General features: G+C 43.7%; 2 protein-coding genes across 6 annotated transcripts; one reads left to right on the top strand and one right to left on the bottom strand.

Moving 5' to 3' along the window:
• Window positions 1–1,968: 1,968 nt before the first annotated feature.
• Window positions 1,969–8,923, bottom strand: dnajc14 (DnaJ (Hsp40) homolog, subfamily C, member 14). The gene is made up of 7 exons (XM_049000200.1): window positions 8,455–8,923; window positions 6,094–7,636; window positions 5,793–5,899; window positions 5,547–5,666; window positions 5,225–5,385; window positions 4,681–4,783; window positions 1,969–4,578 (listed from the first exon to the last, which is right to left on the bottom strand). The coding sequence occupies exons 2-7, from the start codon at window positions 7,588–7,590 to the stop codon at window positions 4,284–4,286; spliced, it is 2,283 nt and encodes a 760-aa protein (XP_048856157.1). The 5' UTR covers window positions 7,591–7,636; window positions 8,455–8,923; the 3' UTR covers window positions 1,969–4,283.
• Window positions 7,888–22,750, top strand: LOC125723528 (NGFI-A-binding protein 2-like). Of its 5 annotated transcripts, none has more exons than XM_049000201.1 (8): window positions 7,895–8,134; window positions 9,063–14,915; window positions 15,156–16,043; window positions 17,160–17,293; window positions 18,293–18,344; window positions 18,471–18,606; window positions 19,450–19,635; window positions 20,884–22,750. In XM_049000201.1, the coding sequence occupies exons 2-8, from the start codon at window positions 14,913–14,915 to the stop codon at window positions 20,988–20,990; spliced, it is 1,506 nt and encodes a 501-aa protein (XP_048856158.1). In that variant the 5' UTR covers window positions 7,895–8,134; window positions 9,063–14,912; the 3' UTR covers window positions 20,991–22,750. The 5 variants fall into 5 exon arrangements, with proteins under 5 accessions (XP_048856162.1, XP_048856158.1, XP_048856159.1 ...); XM_049000202.1 differs by having other exon boundaries at window positions 9,063–9,096; XM_049000204.1 differs by having other exon boundaries at window positions 7,896–8,134; window positions 9,063–13,930.
• Window positions 22,751–23,901: the final 1,151 nt, after the last annotated feature.

A 23,901-nucleotide genomic window follows, 5' to 3' on the forward strand; every position in this document is an offset into this window, starting at 1 on the left:
TTTTTATCATTTCAGATTTCTTTGTCAGTTTATTTTTTTCAATAAAAAGACATTTTAATTTCAAAACGCCACTGCATGATTACTTCTTGCATTCTTTTCGAATCGACCTGCTACAATGCAGCGTTGCCAACATGTCTACACACACACACGGAAAAAATTGACAAACAAATCTGCATTTTAAAATCCTGGCTTAATCGTGGTTCTGTTGGCAGGAGGCTACACTGAGCAGCAGGTCGCTTCCAGGTTCAAAATTTCTAAGACAGCAGTACACAGGAATAAGGTGAAGCAGGAGACACTGAGAACAACCAGAAACCAGCCAGGTAGAGGGTGGAAGTGACCTTCTAATGCCAGAGATGACTTAAATTATCCGACAGTTTCTCGTGGATCAGAGGATGACATCAAGTGACCTTCAAACAGAGCGGGAAACATTAAGTGCAGGTGTGAGGTGCACTGCTGGGGTAGTTTACATCAGGCTCCTAGAAGCAGGACTTAAGTCCCATAAAGCAAGGAAGAAGCCCTTCATTAATGAGAAACAGAGAAGAACCAGGCTGTTTGTTTATTTGCTGTAAGGTTTCTTGCTTGTGCGGTGGAGTCTAAAGGTGTGAGTGTGTTAAGCCAGATGCATGCGAGTTGGAAAACCTCCCAAGGTTTGGCAATCAATAAAAACGTGTTTTACACAATATTGCAAAAGAGATTTGCTTTCACCTTCTGCTTCTCTCTGGTGAAAGAGAAAGTAGAAAGTGTTTTGGAGACACTCACTGAAAACCTTTAAGGGGAATGACCCTATCTAAAAATCGAAATTGATCTAACCTGGTTCTCATATCCCGGCAATTAGATAAATAACTGGAAAGTGTCTGTGTGTGTATGTGTGTGTGTGAAAGAGAGATTGTGTGACAGTTGCTTTCACTTGTAGAAACAAAACTGCCCACAGTGGTCAGTGGACAGGATCAGAAGCCTCAAGGCATTTAAAGGATCTGTGACAGTTATTTATAGATTTACCATGGACTGGCCAGCCCAGCGGAGAAGGCAGTCTGCAGCACCATGATCACTGCTTAGATTAGACTTAATCTGATTCTTACTGGTTACTCCAGCAAAATTTGTTGCTTGGTGAAGTGGGACGTACTTTCTGACTCTATTGCACACGAAACATCCCTTTTAAGCCTTATATAAATGTTATCTTTTACAGGGAAAAGACTAAAATAGGTATGGGCAGAATGTGGACTAGTATAGACAAAATTATGAATATATAATATGAATAATATTAAATAATTTGGTTCAGTTTAACAGACTTACAGTGTTTATCTTGTTTTTATTGTACAGTGTATTACTATAAATATTCAGCTGAGCTATTTACTTCATTCTCCTGCTCTGAAAATGACAAGTGCTCCCAGTTAACCAGGAACAATGCCTTGGAAAACAGGCGAGATCATTTAAATCTGGTGCCAGTTCCAGTTGAACATTTACAGTTGTGCAGTGTGCCTAGTCCGTAGTTTCACTATCCTAATTTGCAGCTAAAACCTATACTACAAAAATACGTCGTTTTATAGTAGAATCCTAGCTTGATTCCAAATAGATTTAGCCTCAGCCAGTACCAGCCTGGCACGCACAAATGGCAGGCACACTAAGAGAAAACACAGAATGTGAATTTCTGTTTTAAAGCCATTTGTGATTCTAGAAAAATTAAGAACATTCTGTGGTTTAGTGGTGTGATAAGGCTTCGAAAAAACTGACGAGAGGCTGATCAATACAGCCTGTCTCACAGGAAGAGAAGCTTAAACACCTGGATTTGCGTGTGATATCCAAACAAAAGTGGGGTTCTGGCCGGTTAAATGTAAAGTGCTTTGTGACAATGAATGTTGTTAAAAGCGTTATATATATATATGAAATTGAATTGAATTGAACTGACGGATTTTCATCAGAACTCCCACAAATAGTGAACAAAATTACAAATTATTCAATGGAGCAAGCGGCAGTTTTTAGGAAATTTTACTAGGAAGACAAAAGTAAAGCAAAAATAAAACTTCTTGAACACGATAAGGATTTACAATACAATAAAAAACTGCCTTCAACTGAACATTTAGAAAGAGAAACTAACATCGTCCCACATGTCTAACCCCAATGATTGTCAAAACTTATTTTTGCAATATTTTTTGCATATACTGTTTCCGCAACCTTCAAATTCCAGTTGCTTTTTTGAAGTATTCAGTGAACAAATTTAGACTACAGTGTTCTCTCTCCCACAGCATCCAACTTCATGGGAATGAAATTTACGTCAAATAAAACAATTTAACAGAAACAAATAAAATCAACTTAAAAAACATTAACATACAACCCAAAGCAATATCTGAGACAGATAACCACGTCACAAGAGGACTGACCCATCTCATTTGAAGAATTATGATACATCTGGATGCAAATTTAAAAAAAATCGGGATGCCAACTGACAGTCTAACCAGTGTTTAGAAAGCATTTACATCATCTGAACTTTCCCCCAGAAGGTCAAAACTTAACATAAACATGCAGGAGCTCAATGTGACACATCCTGCCTGTTCCTTTGCAGAAGCCAGTCTCTCCAATAGTGAGAAGGCTGCACTGAAACATCCCGCTATGTCTGCTGTAGGTGAAATGAGGGCACGATGAATGGTCCTGATGACAGCCCTTCTGAAGATAACATAAACAGAACATCCTGTAGCTGGTAAACAGCAGGAAATGGAGCAACTGAGGCAGAGAACACCGCGGACGGCAGGCCACTCCCACCAATGATATTGCCAATTAAAAGTGATTTCAAAATTAGCGGAGAGATCTGGAATATAATCATCATTACTGGCTTAACAACACAATTTAATGTGAGTGTTGTTTGCATCACCAGCCTACACATTCATTTTATATCAAAAATAAGCATTATCTTAATCTCTGTAGTGATCACTAATTACGTTTTTATATAGTGGTGGTTACTATATACCAATATTGACCTATACATACACAGCACTGTGCAAAAGTGTTACGCAGTCAAAGAAATTGCTGCTCAGTTGATCTTCATGTTGGTGTAAAACTTTGATTTTACATCTGTCAGAAGTGCGTTAGCTTAGCCATTTCAAAACCTCTCCTAAAGCCGCCGCAGGCTTCACAGCAACCATCCAAAGCAGCCGTGTAATTTTTGACTATCACACCTTGTTTGGCTAATCATACCCTCAGCGAGTTAACTAATTAAATCGATCAAATAATTTAGTTGATGGTCAAATTTAATGAATACATGGGATGGCTAAAGTGTCCCTGAGGAGCGGTTTGGGAACTGAAGTGGTGTTCATCTAGCCGTCCAACTATACATCAGCAACTTTATGGAGGACAGAAGAAACTCTTGTTATCTTTTATCGTTACTGTGAAAACTGTATATGCATAGATTTTAATATTAGACTGTGTTTTATGAGCTTACACTTACTACCTAGACAAAGCGCTTTAAACATTTCCTTTGACTGCCTGAGACGTGTACACAGTACTGCATATCTCAATTTACAACATTCATTGTAACTCCTTCATAAAAAAAAAAAAAACAGGTTTTAAGACTTCCTGGGTGAAGAAAAACAGGCCTACGAACGAGAAAAGTGTTTGTATTTCTCCTCATCGTTTAAAAATTCCCATCAAATGGTGAAAGTGAATTGACTCAAACGTGCGAATTAACTGTCAGGCAGGAAAAAATAATAAAAATCAATAACAAGTCCCTACAAACCACCATAAAACCAAATGTAAAACAGAAAAGGAGCAAAAAAAACACAGGGCTGGATACGGGATGTTTTAAATGGCCGACACATTTAGAGTAATGTTTGCTTGGGTTGGATCCAGTACTGGACCGGTGAACAATGGCTGTTAACCAAACGCAGAGCAGATCTGGCATCTCAGACATGCCTTGTTGATTATAATACCGCGTGTTAAAGTGTCCAGCCCTGCAATTTCCTGCCACTATGCAAAGCATAATGCATTAAAATTGGCCGCAATACTGAATTGTTAAAAGACAAGAAAAAAACTAAAGGTATGGCTATGTTTCCAACAAGAAACCAACCAGGAAGGAAGCAACAGACAGAGATCCTTGCCCATGTTCTTATAAAAAAATTTTGCTTCTTCGTTCTCCTTTCCAGGGTCCCTGGTTCTGCTTTTCGTAGTGGTAGCTCCCTGAAAAGGGCCGGCTGAATTCAGAAATCCCCCCTTCAGGTCACAGCAAGTGGTGTAGGCCAAGATGGAGTCTGATTGCACAGCTGACAGTGCGTTTTTTTTTTGCCATGCCCAGCTCACCGCTGGAAGGGCTTGCGGGGTTTCTTCCTGCGCCGCACAGGCTTGGCGCCCTCGGTCCGGGGCTCATTGCTGTCCGCTCGTTGCCCCCTGTGTGAAAATCCCGTGTGCGGTGGGTTAGCGGAGGGAGGGCTGCCAGCCCCCGTGCCTGCTGGGCGCTGCGGGGCTGCGCCTGGGGGAAAGAAGGTTCCATTGGCAGGCATGCCACTGGGTGGCTGTCCCTGGAAGATGCGGCTGAAGAAGTCCTGCAGGTCAGCAGCAGAATTGGGACCAGGGTGCTGGTCTGATGGAGCCCTGGAGACCAGTTAAGAGGGCATGTTTAAGCTTGTGAGAGGACAATCTTAATACAAAACAATCACAATGATACGAAACAATCTGAAAGGATCTGAGTGCTACCTATGTCGTGTAGTGTTGCTGTGGTTCTTCGCGCCGAAGGAGATGTGGTACGGCACTCGATGAGTGTCCGGGGTGATGCTTATTCTCTGGCAGCCAGCCCACTCTGGTGGAAAAGGGATAGAAGGTAAAACTCTATACTTCTTTGCTGCCTCATCCAAAACCAGGTCTTCCTCCCCACTTCAACCATTTACAGTTCCTATTAGTCTGGAATGTTCCCCACACCACCCAGATACCCTCAAAGGAAGCGTTTGGGGCAGCGAGCCTGCCAATGCGATGTTTGCTTTACGCAGTGCAGGTCACTGGGGATTAAGTGCAGCTGGAAGGGCTGGCGGCTGCAGGAAGCATTTGGCCATTTGAGACGCTGGAACGTGCCTGAATACCACAACTGCAGAATTTCCGGTACAGATTTGGCCGGTGACGCAACTCAGACTAACAGGAGTCACATTTACTGGCTCCAGCCTTTATCTGGTACCTCATTTCCCAGTGCTACCAGTTTCTAATTCTAAATATAGGAATACAGTCACCCCAGAAGTGAACGCAGTACCAGTGATGTCGTAGACCTTCCCGTCCATAAAGGAGAAATAAGTGATACGTAAGCCCAGCATGCTGGACTCGGCCCAGAAGTCTCCTTCCTCGGCGCTGTGGTGTTTGTTGCATTCCGCACAGAACCGGGCTTCTGCCGGATCTCGCTCGATCTCAAACCTCCTGCAGGGATGTGGATATAGGTGCATTTGTTTTTCTCCTATCAAATGCTTTCCCAGTTGAGCCCCCCCCCCCCCCCAGTGAAGTCGCACCCTCACTGCAGATAGCACGATACTCAAGTCACCCGTGACCCCGCTTGCTCCGTCTGCTATGACCGGACTTACTTGTGCTTGCCCTCGCATTTGGTGCACATCATGGTGTTCATCGCTTCCTTGAGGTCATCCTGCAGCTTGGTGAGAAACTCATTCATCGACCTGGACAGCTCTGACTCTGCCATTCGCTTCCTGGGGAAACGACACATGGCGACAAACAAGGGCAAAGTCAGGGGACCGGCCATTTCCCGAACAAAACCGCTGGTGAACTATTACAAAACCAGAACAAGCATCTTCAAAATTCCAAGCCGTACTTACAGCTGGTATTGTCTGTATGTTTCTGGATTGCTAACGATGTTCCATGCAGCCCTTAGAACTTTGAAGGCCTCTCCAGCCCGTGGATGTTTGTTCTTGTCTGGGTGGACCTGGAAAAATGGAAGCACTATCCCATAACAATAAGGAACTGGGAAGTTCTTTTCTCTCTAAGAATTAAGCTCAAAGTTTCAAATATCCTCCATTTGTTGCCTAAAGAGCACATTACAAAACTAGTGAAAATGAACAATTACATTTGCTTAAAATGCTGAAAAAACGGCCGGTCCCAGGACGACATGGAGCCCACCTGCACAGCCAGCTGTCTATAGGCCCTCTTCAGCTCAGGGTCAGTAGCATTGTCTTCCACTCCAAGGACAACAAAGGGATCCAGGTCATTTTCAGGAATATGGGCCAGACCCAGCAGCCTCTCCAGCTGCTTTCCTGGGTGACATTTGTCCGAAGCCCTGGAGGACTCAGAGTGGGAGGCAGAGACCTCAGGGTCACGTCTCCCGAACAAGGACTGGATCTTCTTCAGGATCACTGCGGTATACTTCCAGATGCTGGAATTGAGAAACGCAGCGCACCACGCCTGAGCCCTCTCCCCGGCCAGTCTGTCCAGCAGGCTTCCTGCTAACCCCGATCCTAGCAGCACAGCCTTGTAAAGGACACCAGCACAGGATGCAAACCGGTGCCAGCCTGACCTTCCAAAACTGACAGCCCGTGTCCACACTAGCGCTCCTGCACACCACATCCTACCCATGAAACGCCAGGCCTCTGCCCTTAGAGCACGCAGGTCCTTAGCCTTGCTGAGCATCTGGGAGCCAGATTCATAGAGAAGAGCTCCAGCAGCTTCCACCACCTCCCCGCACTGATGGGCCACCAGGACGATGAGCTCCACAATCATTCGTATGCACGACAGGCACCAGGGGGGCAGAGACTCTGACAAGAACTCACGGCAAGCAAGGGCTGCCCTAGAACCGAGGTTCCCTTTGGATTTTCCCTGATGGTGGTGGTGGTGGTGATGGTGCCTCCGCCTGACTTGCTTGTGCCGCCCCCCAGATGTCAATGACTTTGAGGATGAGAACGTCATCTGCTGCTGCTCCCCACTGCTGCGGCCTCTGCTTCTCTTCCCTCCCCCAGACTTGTGTGACCCTGATTCTACATTCATCTCTGCATCCTGCCCCCCTTCACTCCTGTCAGCTTGATTTTCACTGAGGTCCCCAACGTCTTCCTGTCCCTCCTTCTTCAGCTGTTCCCATCTACCACAACTAGCCACCTCTGCTTTGCTCCCAGCTTCCCAGTCTGCCTCCAACCCTGATCCAAATGCCTCTTCATGGCAGACTGAGGTCTCTAGGCACTGGCTGGTTAGTTCCTGGTTCTGCGTCTTTCCTTTCCACACAGGTAGGTGCTCTTCCTTCTTCTCATTTTCTACATTTTCCAAAACCTTGGTCTGAAAAGGGTCAGCGGATAAATCGAACCCTTTCATCATCTCGGTGACGTCCACGGACTCATCCAAAGAGCCTTCAAGTTCTTCGAGAGCTTGCTCACCATCCAGCTCCTCCTCGTCTTCCTGCCAGCTTTCCTTCAAGGTTCCACACGTTTCGACTCTCACACCTGAAGTCGTCCACATACCATTGTACACGACCGGACCTCTCCTCTGCTTCACAACGGTCCTAGGCCCAGGTGTCGACCCATGGCAGAGGCCGTTCCCGACGGCGTTCCCGACCCCCCCACAATGCTGAGGAGCTGGGTCACCGCCTGCTCTACAAAGGTCCATGTCAACACTGCGAGACTCATCCATCATTAGCTCTGTATCCCACTAGCGTTATGCTCCATACAAGCTCTCTGACCTACAGAGAACACAGAACAGAAACATAACAGGTATTGATTTAAAGCAATATGCTGAACCATTAGAAAAGCCATTAGCTTTTATTAAGTAAAAAGGTAGGGCAATAAAAGTATCACAATTAAAAGTACATTACACAACTTATTACTGTTTTACACCACACCCATATGTTGGAATTTCAACCACGAATGTCATTTTTCTATTATGTATTCACTTTTAATAAACACTTCGGATAAGTACAATTATTTGGTGAACCTAATAATTATAAATTTTATGTATGGCATGAGTTTTCTATTATATACCGCGACAGGAAGTATCTGAAAAAGTCTATTCCGGAAAATGAATTCGCATTAATTAGCCGACTGCTCTCAAGCAGCGTTTAACTGCTTTCGTATTAGTAAGATCTTTCCAACTCAAGTACGCATTAAAATTTATAGTAGCCTATATATCCATTACTGCGACTGGCGACGACTTTCTGCAACCACTTTGTGCTAAAAATGTGGTGAGTTTTGAGCACCAGGAAAAACAGGCCGACATATTGAGCCGAAAGAAATGAAAGTTTTATCTGAATCGAGGGATATTTGGTTTGATCGCGGCAATGCGCTTCGCAGAGGTATAAAACGCTTCCTTTTCGGCGCAACAACACAACAGGCAGCTAGCTAAATACACGGTCTTACGGTACAACAGCAGTGCCGATGCACCAAGAGCTTAACATTAGTCAGGGTTTCCTCATTGGACTTACTAGCTAATTTGCTTAACTTTTCAATGGGTAACATTAGTTGAAAAATAAAATGAGAAACGTTAAAGACGAACAATACTTACTTTTCTCGTCCATTTGAGGAAAAGCAAACCACCATGCTGATTTAATCTTTTATTTTGTGGCCGCGTCTCGATTACCCGAATGAGTTATTGGACGCTTGTACCGTTGGTTTCTATATTCCGATAATTCGGGGCTCTGTACACCTACGACTTTGGGAATACATCGTACCTACATCCCGCCGGACATTAGCTGGCCGATAAGCATCGTGTGACACAAACGGCGACTCGGCACCGTCGATCGTTTTCGCCGGATCTCACTCTTTAAAACGATATTGAATTATTATAGATCGTTCGTTTCAGTTTAGCCATAACTGAATAGATTGCTCGCTTGGTTACTGACCGAAGTCCCCTTGTTTATCTTTTTCTTTTTCACTTCCGAGGGCAATAGACAAACCCAAATCTCAACCTCGTTTCCGCCACCAGCTTTAACCCCTTGCGCTCCATGCGAAAGGTGAAAAAAAATCCATCCATGCATCTCCCAAGTGCTTATTCAGCACGGCACTGGAAAGAGACACCGACTCTATAAATAACATACAAGGATAAAATGCATTTGACATTTTTCTCATTTTCTGCCTCATGCTCATCACTCAGACCTTTTTCTCTTTATTTAGACATTTAAAGAGAAGAATAGGCAAAACACGGATGGTATGTATACACGCTTCTGGACTCAGTTTAATGTGATGACTCGATCAAGGTACTTATTATTTGTAACCATTATTATAGACATGATTGCTGTCCCCACAAATCAGAGATGATTATATAAAGATATTTGTAAATATGCGTTAAGCTATCCCCAACTTACTTAGAGTTGCCAACTTTGGGCAGCTGGCTGGCGTGAGATTTTCAATTCCAGACAAGTCTGCACACTGATTTACATGTGGGCTATGTAACAGTCTTATTAATTGTAAATAGTCAGCCCCGACGCTGTTGATCTGGATAATTTTAGGTTTATAATGGAATAATACAGATTTGCCGCAAGATTTCTTTTGTGAGTTGGTGAGTCTGAAAGCGTGAGCGTCACGCCAGATGCGGGAGAGCTGGCAGCTCGGCTTAGTTCTGGCTGAACTTCTTGTTTCTAAATCTGCATTTCAATATCTGGAAAATCAATCGCTAGAAAAATTGTGTATTTTAAAAAAAAATACTATTTAAACGTACATATTATTTATTCCATCCATCCATTTTCTAAACCGCTTATCCTACTGGGTCGCTGGGGATCCGGAGCCTATCCTGGAAGCAATGGGCACGAGGCAGGGAACAACCCAGGATGGGGGGCCAGCCCATCGCAGAGCACACTCACTCACACATGCACACCTACGGGCAATTTAGCAAGTTCAATTAGCCTCAGCATGTTTTTGAACTGGGGGGGGGGAAACCGGAGTACCCGGAGGAAACCCCACGACGACATGGGGAGAACATGCAAACTCCGCACACATGTAACCCAGGCGGAGACTCGAATCCGGGTCCCAGAAGTGTGAGGCAAGAGTGCAACCACTGCACCACCAAGCCGACGCAATATTACTTATTATTAAATATTATTTATTATTTTATTGTTTAGGATTTACCTGTAAAGTAACGAATTATTCTGGACAGCGTGTAGCCTATTTTGACTGTGAGAAGAAACTGGAAAAATAAAAGAAAACCAACGCGAAGACCATGCGAATGCTCCCGATTCTGAAAACGATTAACAACCATTATCAGTCATTATAAAACAGTTGCATGGTTATAACATACCTGTGAGTTAACTAGCTTGTTTAGGAAATTTTATTGTCTGGTAATAACAAGTCCAAACATTGCCACCAAGAGGAGATTCATTCAGATCTCAGCAAAACAGATGTGGCAGATTTGGAAATGGAAAGTTTGTAAAATAACGTAAACGCTGGACAGCATGATGTTTCAGAGGGTAGCACTATAGCTGAACGCCATTAGGGTTGGGGTTTGAATCCTACGTGTAAGTGCTTTCCATGGCCTTTCTCCCGCACTCAGAAAACATGCAGTTAGACAAATGAACATCTCTGAATCGGCCATAATGTGTACGTCTGTCTCTGCCCTGTCCACCAATGTTTCTTCCAGGCTGTTCCCCCATCCTTAGTATAGGATAGGCTCCAATATAACAAGGGTCAGAGGAGGCGTCGCCCCCATCCATATTTCCCTTGTATCGCTCACAAAACTGCTCAGCCAATCAGAAGGCCTTCCACCATTTATTTCAATTATTAGTGGTCAACTAGGTAGTATAAAAATGCCTATGTAAAACCAGGAACATAACGCATGGCATAATAAAACTATAGCAATGTTTTTAAATGAGATATCATATATAAACCTATAAAATTGTTGAAGTCCTGCCAATATTTCTGATTCCCCCCACCCAAGTCAACTCAATAATAGGCTTGGGCTTCAGGTTCACTATGACCCCATCCTGGATAAAATGTATTGGAGATGGAGGAAGGTGGCATGTTCTTTAGCGCTCTAAACCATTGTACCTGTGATCTGAAGCTGCCAGTTCAAGCCCTGCGTCAGCAGAATAGTCACATGTGCAGCGGCCCCTGAGCTCAGTGAGCACCTACATGCATGTCATTGAGAGCATTATGGGTTAGGAAGGAGTCAATAAAAGTGCCACTGTTATTATTATGGATAGAGAAATCAGTTAATTTAAATTAAACGTCATGGTATTTATATATGCAAAATGTATGTGTAGAATCATATATGCATACTATCATAATGGCAAAATACATGTATTATAAATAATATAATTATTGTGCACACAGCACTGTGACTGCACTAGAAAAACAGCATTATATACAAAGATTATAGCAGTAAAATTTCTGTCATTGTTATATGTGGAAAAGGAGAAAATAACTTCTTACAAATAAGTATAATTGTAAAACACATTATGTGCGAGTAAATCGTTATATGGAAACAGATGAGTTAGAGGGGTTAGGTATATTATCTGCACTGTAGTGTCAGTGCAAAGATGTTTTGAACATATGATCGTGTGTATTATCTGTGCGTCTCTACTATTTTGGTCACAGCAAACTTGGATTATAATAATTCCATTATTTAACGAAAATTTCGACTAGATATTCATATTTTCTATAAAAAATGGCATCCTGTTTCCCTCACTTCCTCAGGAACGTTCGAATTACAGCTGCAACCTATTGTGTTTTCCTGTGTCTCTGCCGCCCTCCCTCCTACACTCTCGGATGCACAGTTTTGTATTTCTGCCTATTTTTTTATGCAGCGCTAATACGATCTTTGAAAAATTAGCAGCCATCTGTGGACGGCAGAGAGAATAGTGGGAGCTGACTCGGGAAAATGACTGAACAAAGCAGAGGCAGATTTGCGTCAATCACATATTTAAAAATAAGGAATGATAAATATTAAACTATTGAGCAGACGATTTTAAGGCGGTAAAGGTAATGGATTTTCAGTCTTTCAATCCAAAATCCACAATAATTTCAATAAATAATTGAATGATATCTGCTCTAATCAACCCTTCTCATCCATCAGTTCGTGTTAACACAATTGGGAGTATATCCTTGACTATTTGGTGGAAATGCACATTTAAGTGCTGCTATGAGGTACAAAAAAAGAAGAATATGAATATGAAAGAGTAATAGAAGTGGGCTCCCAGTCCCGTAAATACGAATCTCGGAGCTGATGCATCGCCTGCTGAAGTGTGGATTACTTCCTTTGCCGACTGTAACTGCGCGCTCCCAAGTCACTGAACAAAACCCGCACTGTACTGTATATGTAACTGCACTGTGTGTGAAAAATGGCGATCTGCGCGCGGAGGTGGGAAACTGACCTAGAATGGGCTGTAGAGTTACAGCTGAAGCAGAATAAATTTCTGAGTAGAAATTTTTTTATTTAAAAAATTAACACTTGAGTATAAAGTAAATACATTTTAAAAACAAAAATCACATAGCGTTGTGTTATCCCAAAGCCTTCAATGAAAATACTTCAATTTATAGTCGCTGAAAATAAAACCCATAAGTTTGTGTACAGGAGAGGTCCTTTTGGGGAAAAAACGCATATACTCATGGATAAATGCTACGTACGTGGTGTATTTGCTGACAAGAAAAGCAGAGTATTGACCAGGAGGGGGTTTAAAGAACGTGTCGACATGCTGCAACACCCACGGGTGACCCAAGTGTTCATGGAGGGGGGTGGGAAGAACAATATTCGACTGTACACTGTCGTCACAAAGCTGGACTGTATACTACATTCCTCACTCCGGCTTACATTTTGTGTCGCTTCAGTAAATGTAACGTCTTGTAACTGGAAATACACTGTTAACAGCGTAACAATGTAGGCATCGTATGCGAGTTTTCACCTATAGGAAGTGACCGTGGGCTACTAACATATTTGGCTACATCCTCCCATAGCCTGTAAATCAATAAGGAACAGTCGGGCAAACCGGAAAAGGCGATGCCCAATAAAGGTGTGCATGCTTTATAGGTGTCTGTCCACGTTTGCGTTATCATTGGTTTTTAGGCGAATTGCATCATTGGGGAATCCCCAACTTCAAGTGCGTCACTCTTTAAATGCAGCACATCAAGTCGGAAACAGCCCACGCGCCTCCCACAGACAGGGGCGCACAGCTCCAGAACGAGTCAGTTCGCTTGCTGATTTTTGCCTATGATGAATAAAAACGAGTAAAACCACCGGTGCGAGTATTTAGTTCAATATCCATCACATATAACTTTAGTCTGTGCATAATTTAAGCTGCACAATTTCATTTATGTGGTCCACAAATATTTGGCATAGAGTGTATAAGTAGTATTTTTCTGGGTCTTTATTATTACCAGTATGACAATGACTGATGTTGTTTAGAGAACCGAAATGCTTAATTATAACGTGCCGTCTTCGAATGGCCCTTGACACCCCATTTTCTGCGAACTCTCTTAGTAACGCGCCTCTCCACCCGGGAAAGGAAGGCTCTTTTCGGTCAGATGGCGCTCTGCAGTCCGCCCCCGGGTCTCCCGCGCCCACACATCCAGCAAAAGGTTACTACAAACAATGAAGTTCGTCAAGGGAGGAAGGCAGCTAGCTATGCAGGCAAGCACAGGCAAACAGGCGTTTTAAGTGTGACGAATAAGTAGAGGCAATAATCAGACTGGTCGATTAATCTTTTAATACAAAATAAAAGGAAATTAATATAACTTTAAAAGTATCGCGTCGCCAATTTTTTTTTCTCTCGAATTAATTTTCCCCTAAGAGCGGCCATACAGCCATCTGTCAGCGATGGGAGCGTCTGTAAGTTGTGGGACTTCAGCGACATACGGTTCCAAAGCTGAAGGGCGTTAAAGCTCAACGCTGCCTAACGCGACAGCGGCGCGATAGACGGTGATCTTACAAGGCATTAGAATACAGCCAGTGCGTGTTTGAGACCTGGACCCCACTCCAGGAGATCCTGCTGAGATCACTGAACGCACGGAGGTCCCCTCTGTCACTCACCATCAAGCTGTCGGACTCGGACGAGGTAAGAACTGTGTATTTTAAATCCAGAAGTACTTTTTAAATATCCGTCAGGTAGACTTGAATTTTAAGAAAATAACCTGCGTTTAAAACCCAAGCCCCAGTAAAAAAAAAAAAACGCATTTTAGTAGACCGATATCCTCTTTTTATGGATGCAGGATTGTTTTTATAATGCCAATGATTTGATGGCTATACCTCCAGAATATGAATTTAAATACTCATAAATTGCCGAAGGCTGATATATGGTTCTGAATTCCGCAATTCAGAAAACACCCGTAAGTTAATGCGTTAGCCACGACTGCGATTCATTCTCGGGTTATAATTTGACTGCAAAAGGCATAACGAAATTATAGTATGTTTAAATGTGCTGTTTACAAATACGATTCATATATAGAGTAGCGACATTTAAGTTAAATATTTCCTATGCAAGTCAGCTACTTCTAGTTTGGGGAGGTGAATAAAAATGATTTTTAAAAACTCTTTAAATAGTTTGTCATCTTTGCGATGTATGTCTTAGGTTTGTAACCTGAGAGATATCTCCGTACAGTTATATTTTTTATGAATTTTTAAGCGTGATAAAATGTTAACCAGTCTTGGTTCAATAATAATAATAGTAATAATAATAATAAATTACAACAAGAACAACAATAATAATAATATTTTTCCAGGATTGAATAGGCTCTGCTTTTGATATTTCTGACTACAAGGTTAATAATGGTCTGGCATATTGACCTTTAGATTTGATTAAATAAATAAATTCAATAAATTCTGCTCTAGACATGGCAATAATGTGCCATGAGCTCTGGACCAGAAAGCTGGACCCCACAGCAGGACCAAGGAACGATCACAAAAAAGGCGAAACAGCTCATAAAGATTCTGAAGTATCACGTGGACCCAAACATCACAGCGTTCAAAAAAAAGAGTAAAACATTTCTGTGTGTAATGAGAGCCAGGAGATGTTTAGGAGCCAAGATCAAGTACTCTAAATGGTTTGTTTTTGTGGTTTTATTTTTAATTTTGACTATTTGCAGTAGCATAGCGTCAAACATTATCTGTAGCAAACCACTATCCTCCCACACCTGGGCATGGCTAGACTGTGTTGTTGGTCACTTGAAATCAGATATATTTAGTAAAGAGCTTGTAATAAATCTCCAAAGGACAATGTACTATATTATTCATATTTTGTCTTGCTGATCTAGTTCTCTTCCTGCTACCGGTTCTTCCCTCAGGTCGCTATGTCTCTGCCACGCACACTCGGGGAACTACAGCTGTACCGAGTGTTGCAAAGGGCCAACCTTTTGGCATACTATGACACCTTCATCCAGCAGGGCGGCGATGATGTCCAGCAGCTGTGTGAGGCTGGGGAGGAAGAATTTCTGGAGATAATGGCTCTGGTGGGTATGGCCACCAAGCCTCTACACGTGCGGCGTCTCCAGAAGGCTCTCCGAGACTGGGCCGCCAACCCGGCGCTGTTCAACCAGCCTCTGGCCAATGTGCCACTAAGCAGCATCCCCCTCTTCAAGATTGACACCAGTGGGAGCAGCGTGGGGGCGGGGACCAGGAAATCTGTGAGCAATGGGCAGCCGGGATCTCCCTGTGAGAGGGAGGAACGGGTGTCCCTCACTCCCATGCGGACCGGAAGCCCTAAAAGCCCATCCTCACAGGCCTCCCCCCAACCTCCTGACAGCCTCTACAGGGACAAGCTGTCCCCTATGGAGCCACACTGGCTAAATCCAGATCAGGATGGTGGCAGTACATCAGGGCCGATGGTGGAGGAGGAACAGTCCAGCCCGCCGCTTCCCCCGGCTGCACCCTCGACTCCGCCGGCCTCTACTTCCTCCTGTGTCTCAGCCTGGCCCGGGGGACGGCTGGACCCGGAAATGGTGCGACTGGTGGCGGACAGTGTGGGGCGGCACCTACGCACTGTCCCGAAGACTGAGCCAGGGGAGGTGATGACTCTCCTCAACCTGAACAAGAAGCTGGCCAAAACCGTGGGCCACATCTTTGAGCTAGGGCCTCACGACCCGGCCAAGGAGGAGGAGATCCGCAAGTACAGCCTCATCTACGGACGGTTCGACTCCAGGAGGCGGGAGGGCAAGCAACTGTCACACCATGAGGTGAGAGAGAGGACATCTGCCAAGCAGTGCGGCGACAGTGGTACTGGAATCAGCCAGTCACTGGGTCAGTTATGCTGCATTCCAGTTTCCTTGGGGGTCAGAAGTCAGAGCTGGAAATGATGTTGCGTCTGAGTTAACAACATTCCAATACAACAAGTCGGAAAGCCATATATCAATACCAGAGACCCGTTTCAAAAAGCAGGATTTCTTGCTTAGCTGGATAACTTGTCGGATTTAAGGTACCGCAGTTTAAATGACCTTTATTTTTGTTCCCTTACATTCAACCCAGACTACCTTAAATCCAACAAGTTATGTGGCTGAGCAAGAAATTCTATTTTCTGAAACAGACCCCAGTTCTGGCCACGTTCACTGTTAGCAAAACCAGTAGATAACAAAACATTATGTGAGACCACCTTGGCATAATGCCCACAGATAGCGGTTGTACATTACTGTGTGTACGACTGATTTAACGAGCCACAAATAAGACCTAAATGCTGATATACAGTGTATAACTACAGTTTTCACTTCTGTCGATGAAGGGCACAGCCATCTTGAATTCTGAGATGAGGGTTGCAGAGGTATCGCCGACCTTCCCAGTCGGGACTCTGACCAGGAACTTGGGAATTCCGACTTCCGAGTTCAAAGGAACTGCAGCATTAGACACATAGCTAACGTCATTCCAGCATTTTCAGGTTCTTATAGACTTACAGACCATTTAAACTTAAACCATTTAAATTTAAACCATCGATCCATTTTTTCATAACTGATCTGGTACAGAGTCATGGCAAGAAAGCACAAGGAACACCTTGGTTCAGATGCTGCCCACTACAGGGCACATAGTCGCACAGTAAGGGCAATTTAGAGATACTAGTACACATATTTTTGGATTGTGGGAGGAGACTGGAACACCCAGAGCTACACGGAACCGCGGGCGGGAGTCAGACCCTCAGGCCTGGAGGCCTGACGCCAGAGTGCCTTCATTTACATCCGTCTCCTGGCATCTCCTGAGCCTCCATCCTGCTTTGTTGAAGTGGGCCTGCATGTAGCATGCTGACAAACATGGCTTCTTCTCCGCCTCCTCTTCCGCCGAATCGGCTGCTCGCCGGCCGCGCGCAGATGCTGATAAACGAGGCGGCTGCGCAGTTCTGCATTTGCGACAACGCCCTGCTGCTGAGGCGCGTGGAGCTCTTCTCGCTGGCCAGGCAGGTGGCCCGGGAGTGCGCCTACACCTCCACGCTCAAGAAAGCCAGGTCAGCATCTCTCCTTTGTGGTCTCGTGCTGTGAATTCAGGGGTCTTATCATCAAACGGTGCCCTTTCTGTCCCTCACGACTCACGGGGTCTACAGCTACACCGAAGTAACAGCTGCTTCGATTAGTATTCTAGTTCGCTGTCAGAAAAAAGGGTACAGACCTGGTACTCTTTTGTTCTCCAAGGTACACACAACATTAACGTACCCCTAATGGTACAAAAATCTTCTGTACATTTCTGTACCTTAAATTAGACTAAAAGGTACATTTACCTATAGCTAAGGGTACAACTGGCAGGCCCTTGAGGGTACAGTTTCCGTAACAAGTAATTGTACCCTCAAACGTACAAAGCGGTACTACTTCTGACAGTGTAGTACCCTACTGTAGTACTCCACTGGCCTGATGCCTGTGTTCTCTGAATGTTCTTAATGTTGCACTTCTGGTCATTGAATTATCTTATTAGGTTCTTGCTTGGTTTTGAAGATATTGTTTAATTCCTGCTTCTACACTACTTACAGCTGTAACTGGGTATGCATCGGAAGCTCAGGCTAGCTGTAGTTCTGCTTAGTCGTCTCCTCAACCATGTGCGATGTCTTACTTGTATGTCATCTTTGAATAGAAGACTCTGCTAAATACAAATCAATGTAAATGTGTACATAAATGTAGTAGGGTCTTATTATAGTAACTGTTGATTTTTATTCCTCTGATATCAATATCTTGGAGATTATGAGGGATATTAGTCTTTTGTGAAGTATAGTTTTCATATATTTGAAAAGTTACATGACTCGTGGAAGTGGTATTAAACTGTGACTGCTATTTCACTGGGAAAAGGAACGCAACAGTACTCCAATCGAATGATGTGACCTTGTGCAAATATGTCAACAGTATATTTAAATGCATTTAAATTGCTGCAGTGTAATGACTGAAGAAATGTAGAGTTTATTGGCATTAATAATCATTGTACGGTCTGTCAGTAATGCTAATTGTATTTCTGGAAATAGGACAAGTACTGAGGAATGTGGCCTGCCGGTACAGAAGCGCATGAAGCAGGAGGTAAGTGTGCTTCAGAGCATCTCAAAAACAGCAACCTGGCTTGGTAATATGATGAGAATATCTGGTATGTAGCTGGCTATTTCTGTGGGATTTCCGCCTCAGTGCCACAGGTTTGCTCTGCTGCAGGTGATCGTATCCGACTCCCCCCATGACACTGCTGAGAGGCCCATGAGGGGGTCAGAAGGTGGACACCAAGGAGTGTTAAGGCCAGGGACGGATGAGGAGAGCCTGTCAGGGGAGAGTCTGGACGGCTCATCACAAGGTATTGATTGCTGTGCTGTCAGGAGAGAAACAGAGGGTGCTTTTCCACCGCTCTAGGTACCATACTTGCGGTACGGTGCTGTTGGTACTTTCCCTGTTCCATCGACTTCCAGTTGAGAACCAGTACCAAAAGTTGCAGTACCAAAAGTACCAAATCAGCTGGGGTACTTTTTTGGCACTTCGATACTTTGGGGTGGGACATGCAAACGGTATTCTGCTATTCGCACAGATGTCCTCTCTCTCACCTCATTGGGCGACAGTTGCTTGCCCTCCCGCCTCCTGGAGTCGAACGTCATTGTCGATTGGTTACGCAAATAGCCTGCCTCTGAAACAACGATAAACAAAGTTTTTAAAAAAAAAAATAATAATAATATATGCGTGGACAAATGAGGAGACCCAAGCTTCAATTGCCATCTGGTCAAAAGAGTCAGAGGAAGATTTGGATGGCATGACAAGAAAAAAAAGTATTTGCTATAATAAACTAGGGCTGCACGATTTTGGGAAAAAATAAAATATCACGATGTGATTTTGTTGTAATAAATATTGGGATATTTACAAACAAACAATTATTCTAATTCAGTACCAAATACACATTGTGATGTCATTCGGAATTACAGCTGCAGTACCGGTTTGTAAACCGGTGGAAAACCAACATGTTGAAGTACTTTTGGTACTTTTCTCAAGTGGGGAGCAAACGTACCGTACCTTTTGCAGTGGAAAAGTGCCCAAAGACGCCACTGTGTTGTCCCCATTGGTCATCTACCGCTGCTTATAATCACACATTTTGTCTACATTTTATGATCGCGAGCCATTAATGTGATTTCTTCTCTGTCTGTCCTGGCAGACCTGGGCTCACAGTCCAGCCATTCTCAACCCCCCTGCCCTGCTGTTGACAGCTCTGCTCACACAGCCTTAAGTCGCCACCTCGTGAGACAGGCGCTCATGGATGAGGGGTTGCGATTGGCTAGGCTGGTGTCACATGACCATATGAGCAAAGGCTGCCCAGGGACAAGGTGTATTCAAACTACAGGTAAATTGACTTACTAATGCAATGCAATATATGTGTGTGTGTGTGTGTGTGTGTGTAAAAACTAATATTATTAAAGGTTGGTGTGTAGATCTCCTTACACAAAAAGAATTTTAAAAGATATATTTTATAATTAAACCATCATTATAAAAAAAAAAAAACACTTTCTGTTCATCTGCCTCATTTACTGTATGTATGTAACTGGAACTGAGAGGGAAACGGAGAGAGAGATGTGGGTTTGAGTTGTGGGGGCGTTGAATTAAGCACCCCCCCCCCCCCAGGACACCTGACAGCAATATGTGATTTTAAGAACTATGTGTGATGAGTGGTGCTTTGAGGATAGGATGGATGGAGAGAAAAGGGACTGAGTGGGTGGTGGTGGCGGCAGTGGTGGAGGGGGGGGGTGGGGGTCTGCATTGACTCAGGCAGCGCAGAGTAAAAATAAAATGTGTGGGCAGGGAATAGATGTCATTTGTTTTTTGTTGTTTTTTTTTTCTTTTAATATTACATAAAACCCGTGGGCTTGACGTCAGAGTTTCCTTCTTTGTGTGTGGCTGAACTCGGCCATTGGACACGTTCGTTTCATATGAAATGGATGGATGGATGGATGGATGGATGGATGCTCTCATCCTCCATTTATTTGGCCCCTCGAATTGGAATGGCTATGAAATCTCAAACCCAGTGTCGTTTGCGATCTCCGCTCGCTGGAATGTCCGTTATACACAGGGAACTGCAGACTGAGATTTGTATGACTGGATGTTTCAGTAGAATTACAGAGTAACAAGCAATACAAAGTATAAAAGAAGGGTGGAGTTGAGGAACATCGTTATTTACATTGCAGTCTTTTTGTGGAAGACATGGTGTTTTTATTTTTAAATCCAAAAGAAAATAATGAAAAAATTAAACATAAAGATGACAGTCAATGTGTGTGAATGGTGTGTGATGGGTTGGAACCCCACCCTGGGTTATTCTCTGCAATGCTCCTATAACGTCTGGATGGGCTCCAGACTTTTGTGACACCGCATAAGACAAATATGGATGGATGGATGGATGGATGAATAGATGGGTGGATGGATGGATACACGGATGGCAAAGATGCCAGACTGCTTGTTATAAGCATGTTATAAAGCTGTGATGCACTGCATTGTGATTTATGTGTCATTAGTTTGGGGGGGGTCACATGACAGTATTATGTGTTTGTGTTTCGCCGTGTTTTCTGGTACATTCTTGAGCCAATCCCTGCCTTTACAGAGTTGGAGGACAAAGCTTTGGAGAAGGACGACTCAGATAAACCTTGCAGAAGAAGCAGCTCCTGTGGCATTAAAGATCATTCTGGAAAAGAGAAGAGCACTCTCTGAAAGACCCCCTCAGCCCCTCTCATTTCCGTGCCGCTCTCCCCAGCAATGTCTATTTGGGCAGTAACACTTTTTTGGCTTTTAACACCAAACGCCAAGCGATGCTTCAGCACAGAAAAGCAGGCCGCAGCTTCACCGCTGACCGCTGTCACATGGAAGGGCGCGGATTAGCACTTTAGCAGATGGATCTGATCATTTTATTTTTTTGTAGGTTGCACATCGCGACTCCATAGGGACCCCGTTGCTGTTGACTTTTTTTACAGAAATCTTCTTACACTGATACGGATCGAACTCAAAACCAGACTCTCACTGCAGAAACATAGCAACGCAAGTTCCATCATACCGATTCATCACGTGTCTTTGTGGGCTCACTCCTGTTTGTTTTGTTTGTCTTTAAAATCAGGAACTCCTGTCCCACTTGGCACAAAGAACCACCCAACTCTAGGTACCTTTCATCCGACCAATAACCAATGACCAATTTAAGGGGCAGCTTGTGGCTCTGTGGGCTAAACCTGTGTGCCTGTAATCAGAAGGTCGCAGGTTCAAACCCAGCCTCAGACTGTGGCTCCTTGAGCGAGGCCATTAACCTCCCAGCTCCCTGGGCGCCGCTACAGGTGGCAGCCCTTCGCAGACAACTTACTCTATGAAAAAAGAGCAAGTTGTGGGAGGCATAAAGACAATTTACCTACGGGGATCAATAAAGTATCGATTATTATTAACATGACATCGTATCTGGTTCAGGATTTCCTTTCTAATCTTGTTGAAGGATGGTTTCTGTAATAAAACAAACGCATCAAAATCAGTCATCGAATTTGCTCGATATAGAGTATCATGGCTAACATAACGTTAAGCAACAACTGCTCGTTCTGCTTTCATCATATTGTGGCGACGTCTTGGGATGATACGTTATAGTAGTAGTGCTTTGCCCCCCCCCCCCCCCCCCAATAGTATTCATTACTGATTGACAGCTTAGGTGCCATAGCATTGATAGATGACATCGCTGGCTGAACAGTTCGAAAGTGTCTGTGCGGTTAGTGTTTTGAAGGAATCCTTTGATTCTTTGATACTTTAAGATGCATAACTTCATGTTCTTTTAGAAAACAGAATAGTCTTTTATAATGGAGAATTACATCCTTTAGGCAAAGACTCAGTGCGTTATTATTTGGTAGATTGAGATCGCATGTTGTTTCTATACTATAACAACTCTGTCTTATAGCAGAAATCATTTTCAATTTAAAGTGAGCATTGCCTGGGTGATAACATTTTTCAATTGTAGACAACTAATGTACAAAACAGACTAGGAGTTGTTATCCGGTTATGAAATCTGCAATCTAGATGCTGTCTAATGAATTAACAGGGGCTAGTTATGTTGGTCATTTAGAATATGGGACTGATCTAATTGCTGGAAGACACGCAAATCTCAAGTCTAAACACTAAATCACTGAGTTTAAAACTGGGTAAATGTTTAAGCCTGGTTGTATGAATCTAAATCAAATCTGTGTGAAAAGTGTAAAAAATAATTATAGAATGGATAAAGGATTCTTTGGCTGTATCTATAGTATTATGAAAATGTAGCTTTTCATGCAAAGTAACAGGACAGGCATGTATTTTAACTCAGGATGTAAAGCGTCACTCGGCTCACATCCTGCGTCTGGATCGTTGATTTTTCACCCAGGAAGCATCTGGCCCGTACATCTCAATGCATTGTATTATAATGTATAGATTATCTATTTTGTTAATTTTCAATAAAAGGATATTTTACAGATGTGTGTTTTATTTTACTACAAATTCAAACAATATTAACTAAATGAAACATATATTCTTAAAAAGAAACATAAAAAGGGCATATTTTAAGAACTAATTCGGAAACATTTATGTAAATATATCTTTTTCAGCGCGAGAAAAAGAGGATTACGCTATTCTGATTTTCGCAAAGAATGTCTAAAAAAATACTGCACCGAGTCCGAACAGATCCGTACAAACGCACATGTGACCCATCACCACGGAATGAGTCTTATGGGTGCAGTTCTTCCAGTGCGACTTAAGACTCATTTCGTGGCGACGGGTCACAAACCTATAATGTTCAAAATCTTCTTCTGGACCCAGGATGTCAGTACAATGTCAAATTGTGACGAATACTGAGGATTAGTTTTAAATTAAAAAGGCATCAAGCTACCAAAAGCACAGAACCAAGCATTATCTGGAAATACTGAAAATATAAATGTTGAAAGACCAAGGGACACAGGGTGACCATATGTCCTCTTTTTCCTGGACTTTTTGAGACCTGAAAATGTCTGAAATGACCAGGATTTTGCTTTGTTTCATGTTGACATTTGCTTCCTACAGTCAGAATACTTTCTGTGTGCATATTTGCTTTGCTTTGACATGCGTCTTTGCGTCCTGAAAGGGTGTCCGTCCTGCCAGGATGTCCGTCCTGAAAGGGTGTCCGTCCTGAAAGGGTGTCCGTCCTGCCAGGATGTCCGTCCTGCCAGGGTGTCCGTCCTGAAAGGGTGTCCGCCCTGCCAGGGTGTCCGTCCTGCCAGGATGTCCGTCCTGCCAGGGTGTCCGTCCTGAAAGGGTGTCCGTCCTGCCAGGGTGTCCGTCCTGCCAGGATGTCCGTCCTGCCAGGGTGTCCGTCCTGAAAGGGTGTCCGTCCTGCCAGGGTGTCCGTCCTGACAGGGTGTCCGTCCTGCCAGGGTGTCCGTCCTGCCAGGATGTCCGTCCTGACAGGGTGTCCATCCTGAAAGGGTGTCCGTCCTGACAGGGTGTCCGTCCTGACAGGGTGTCCGTCCTCAAAGGGTGTCCTCTGTTTCGCAAAGCAAAATATGAACAACCCTCGGAACTACCCTACCCGATTTCCTGGAATATTTGAGCTGATGTAGATATACAGCACTACAGCCAGTAACAACTACAA

The sequence above is a fragment of the Brienomyrus brachyistius genome, unplaced genomic scaffold (genome assembly GCF_023856365.1).
Source record: "Brienomyrus brachyistius isolate T26 unplaced genomic scaffold, BBRACH_0.4 scaffold50, whole genome shotgun sequence".
Lineage (NCBI taxonomy): Eukaryota > Metazoa > Chordata > Actinopteri > Osteoglossiformes > Mormyridae > Brienomyrus > Brienomyrus brachyistius.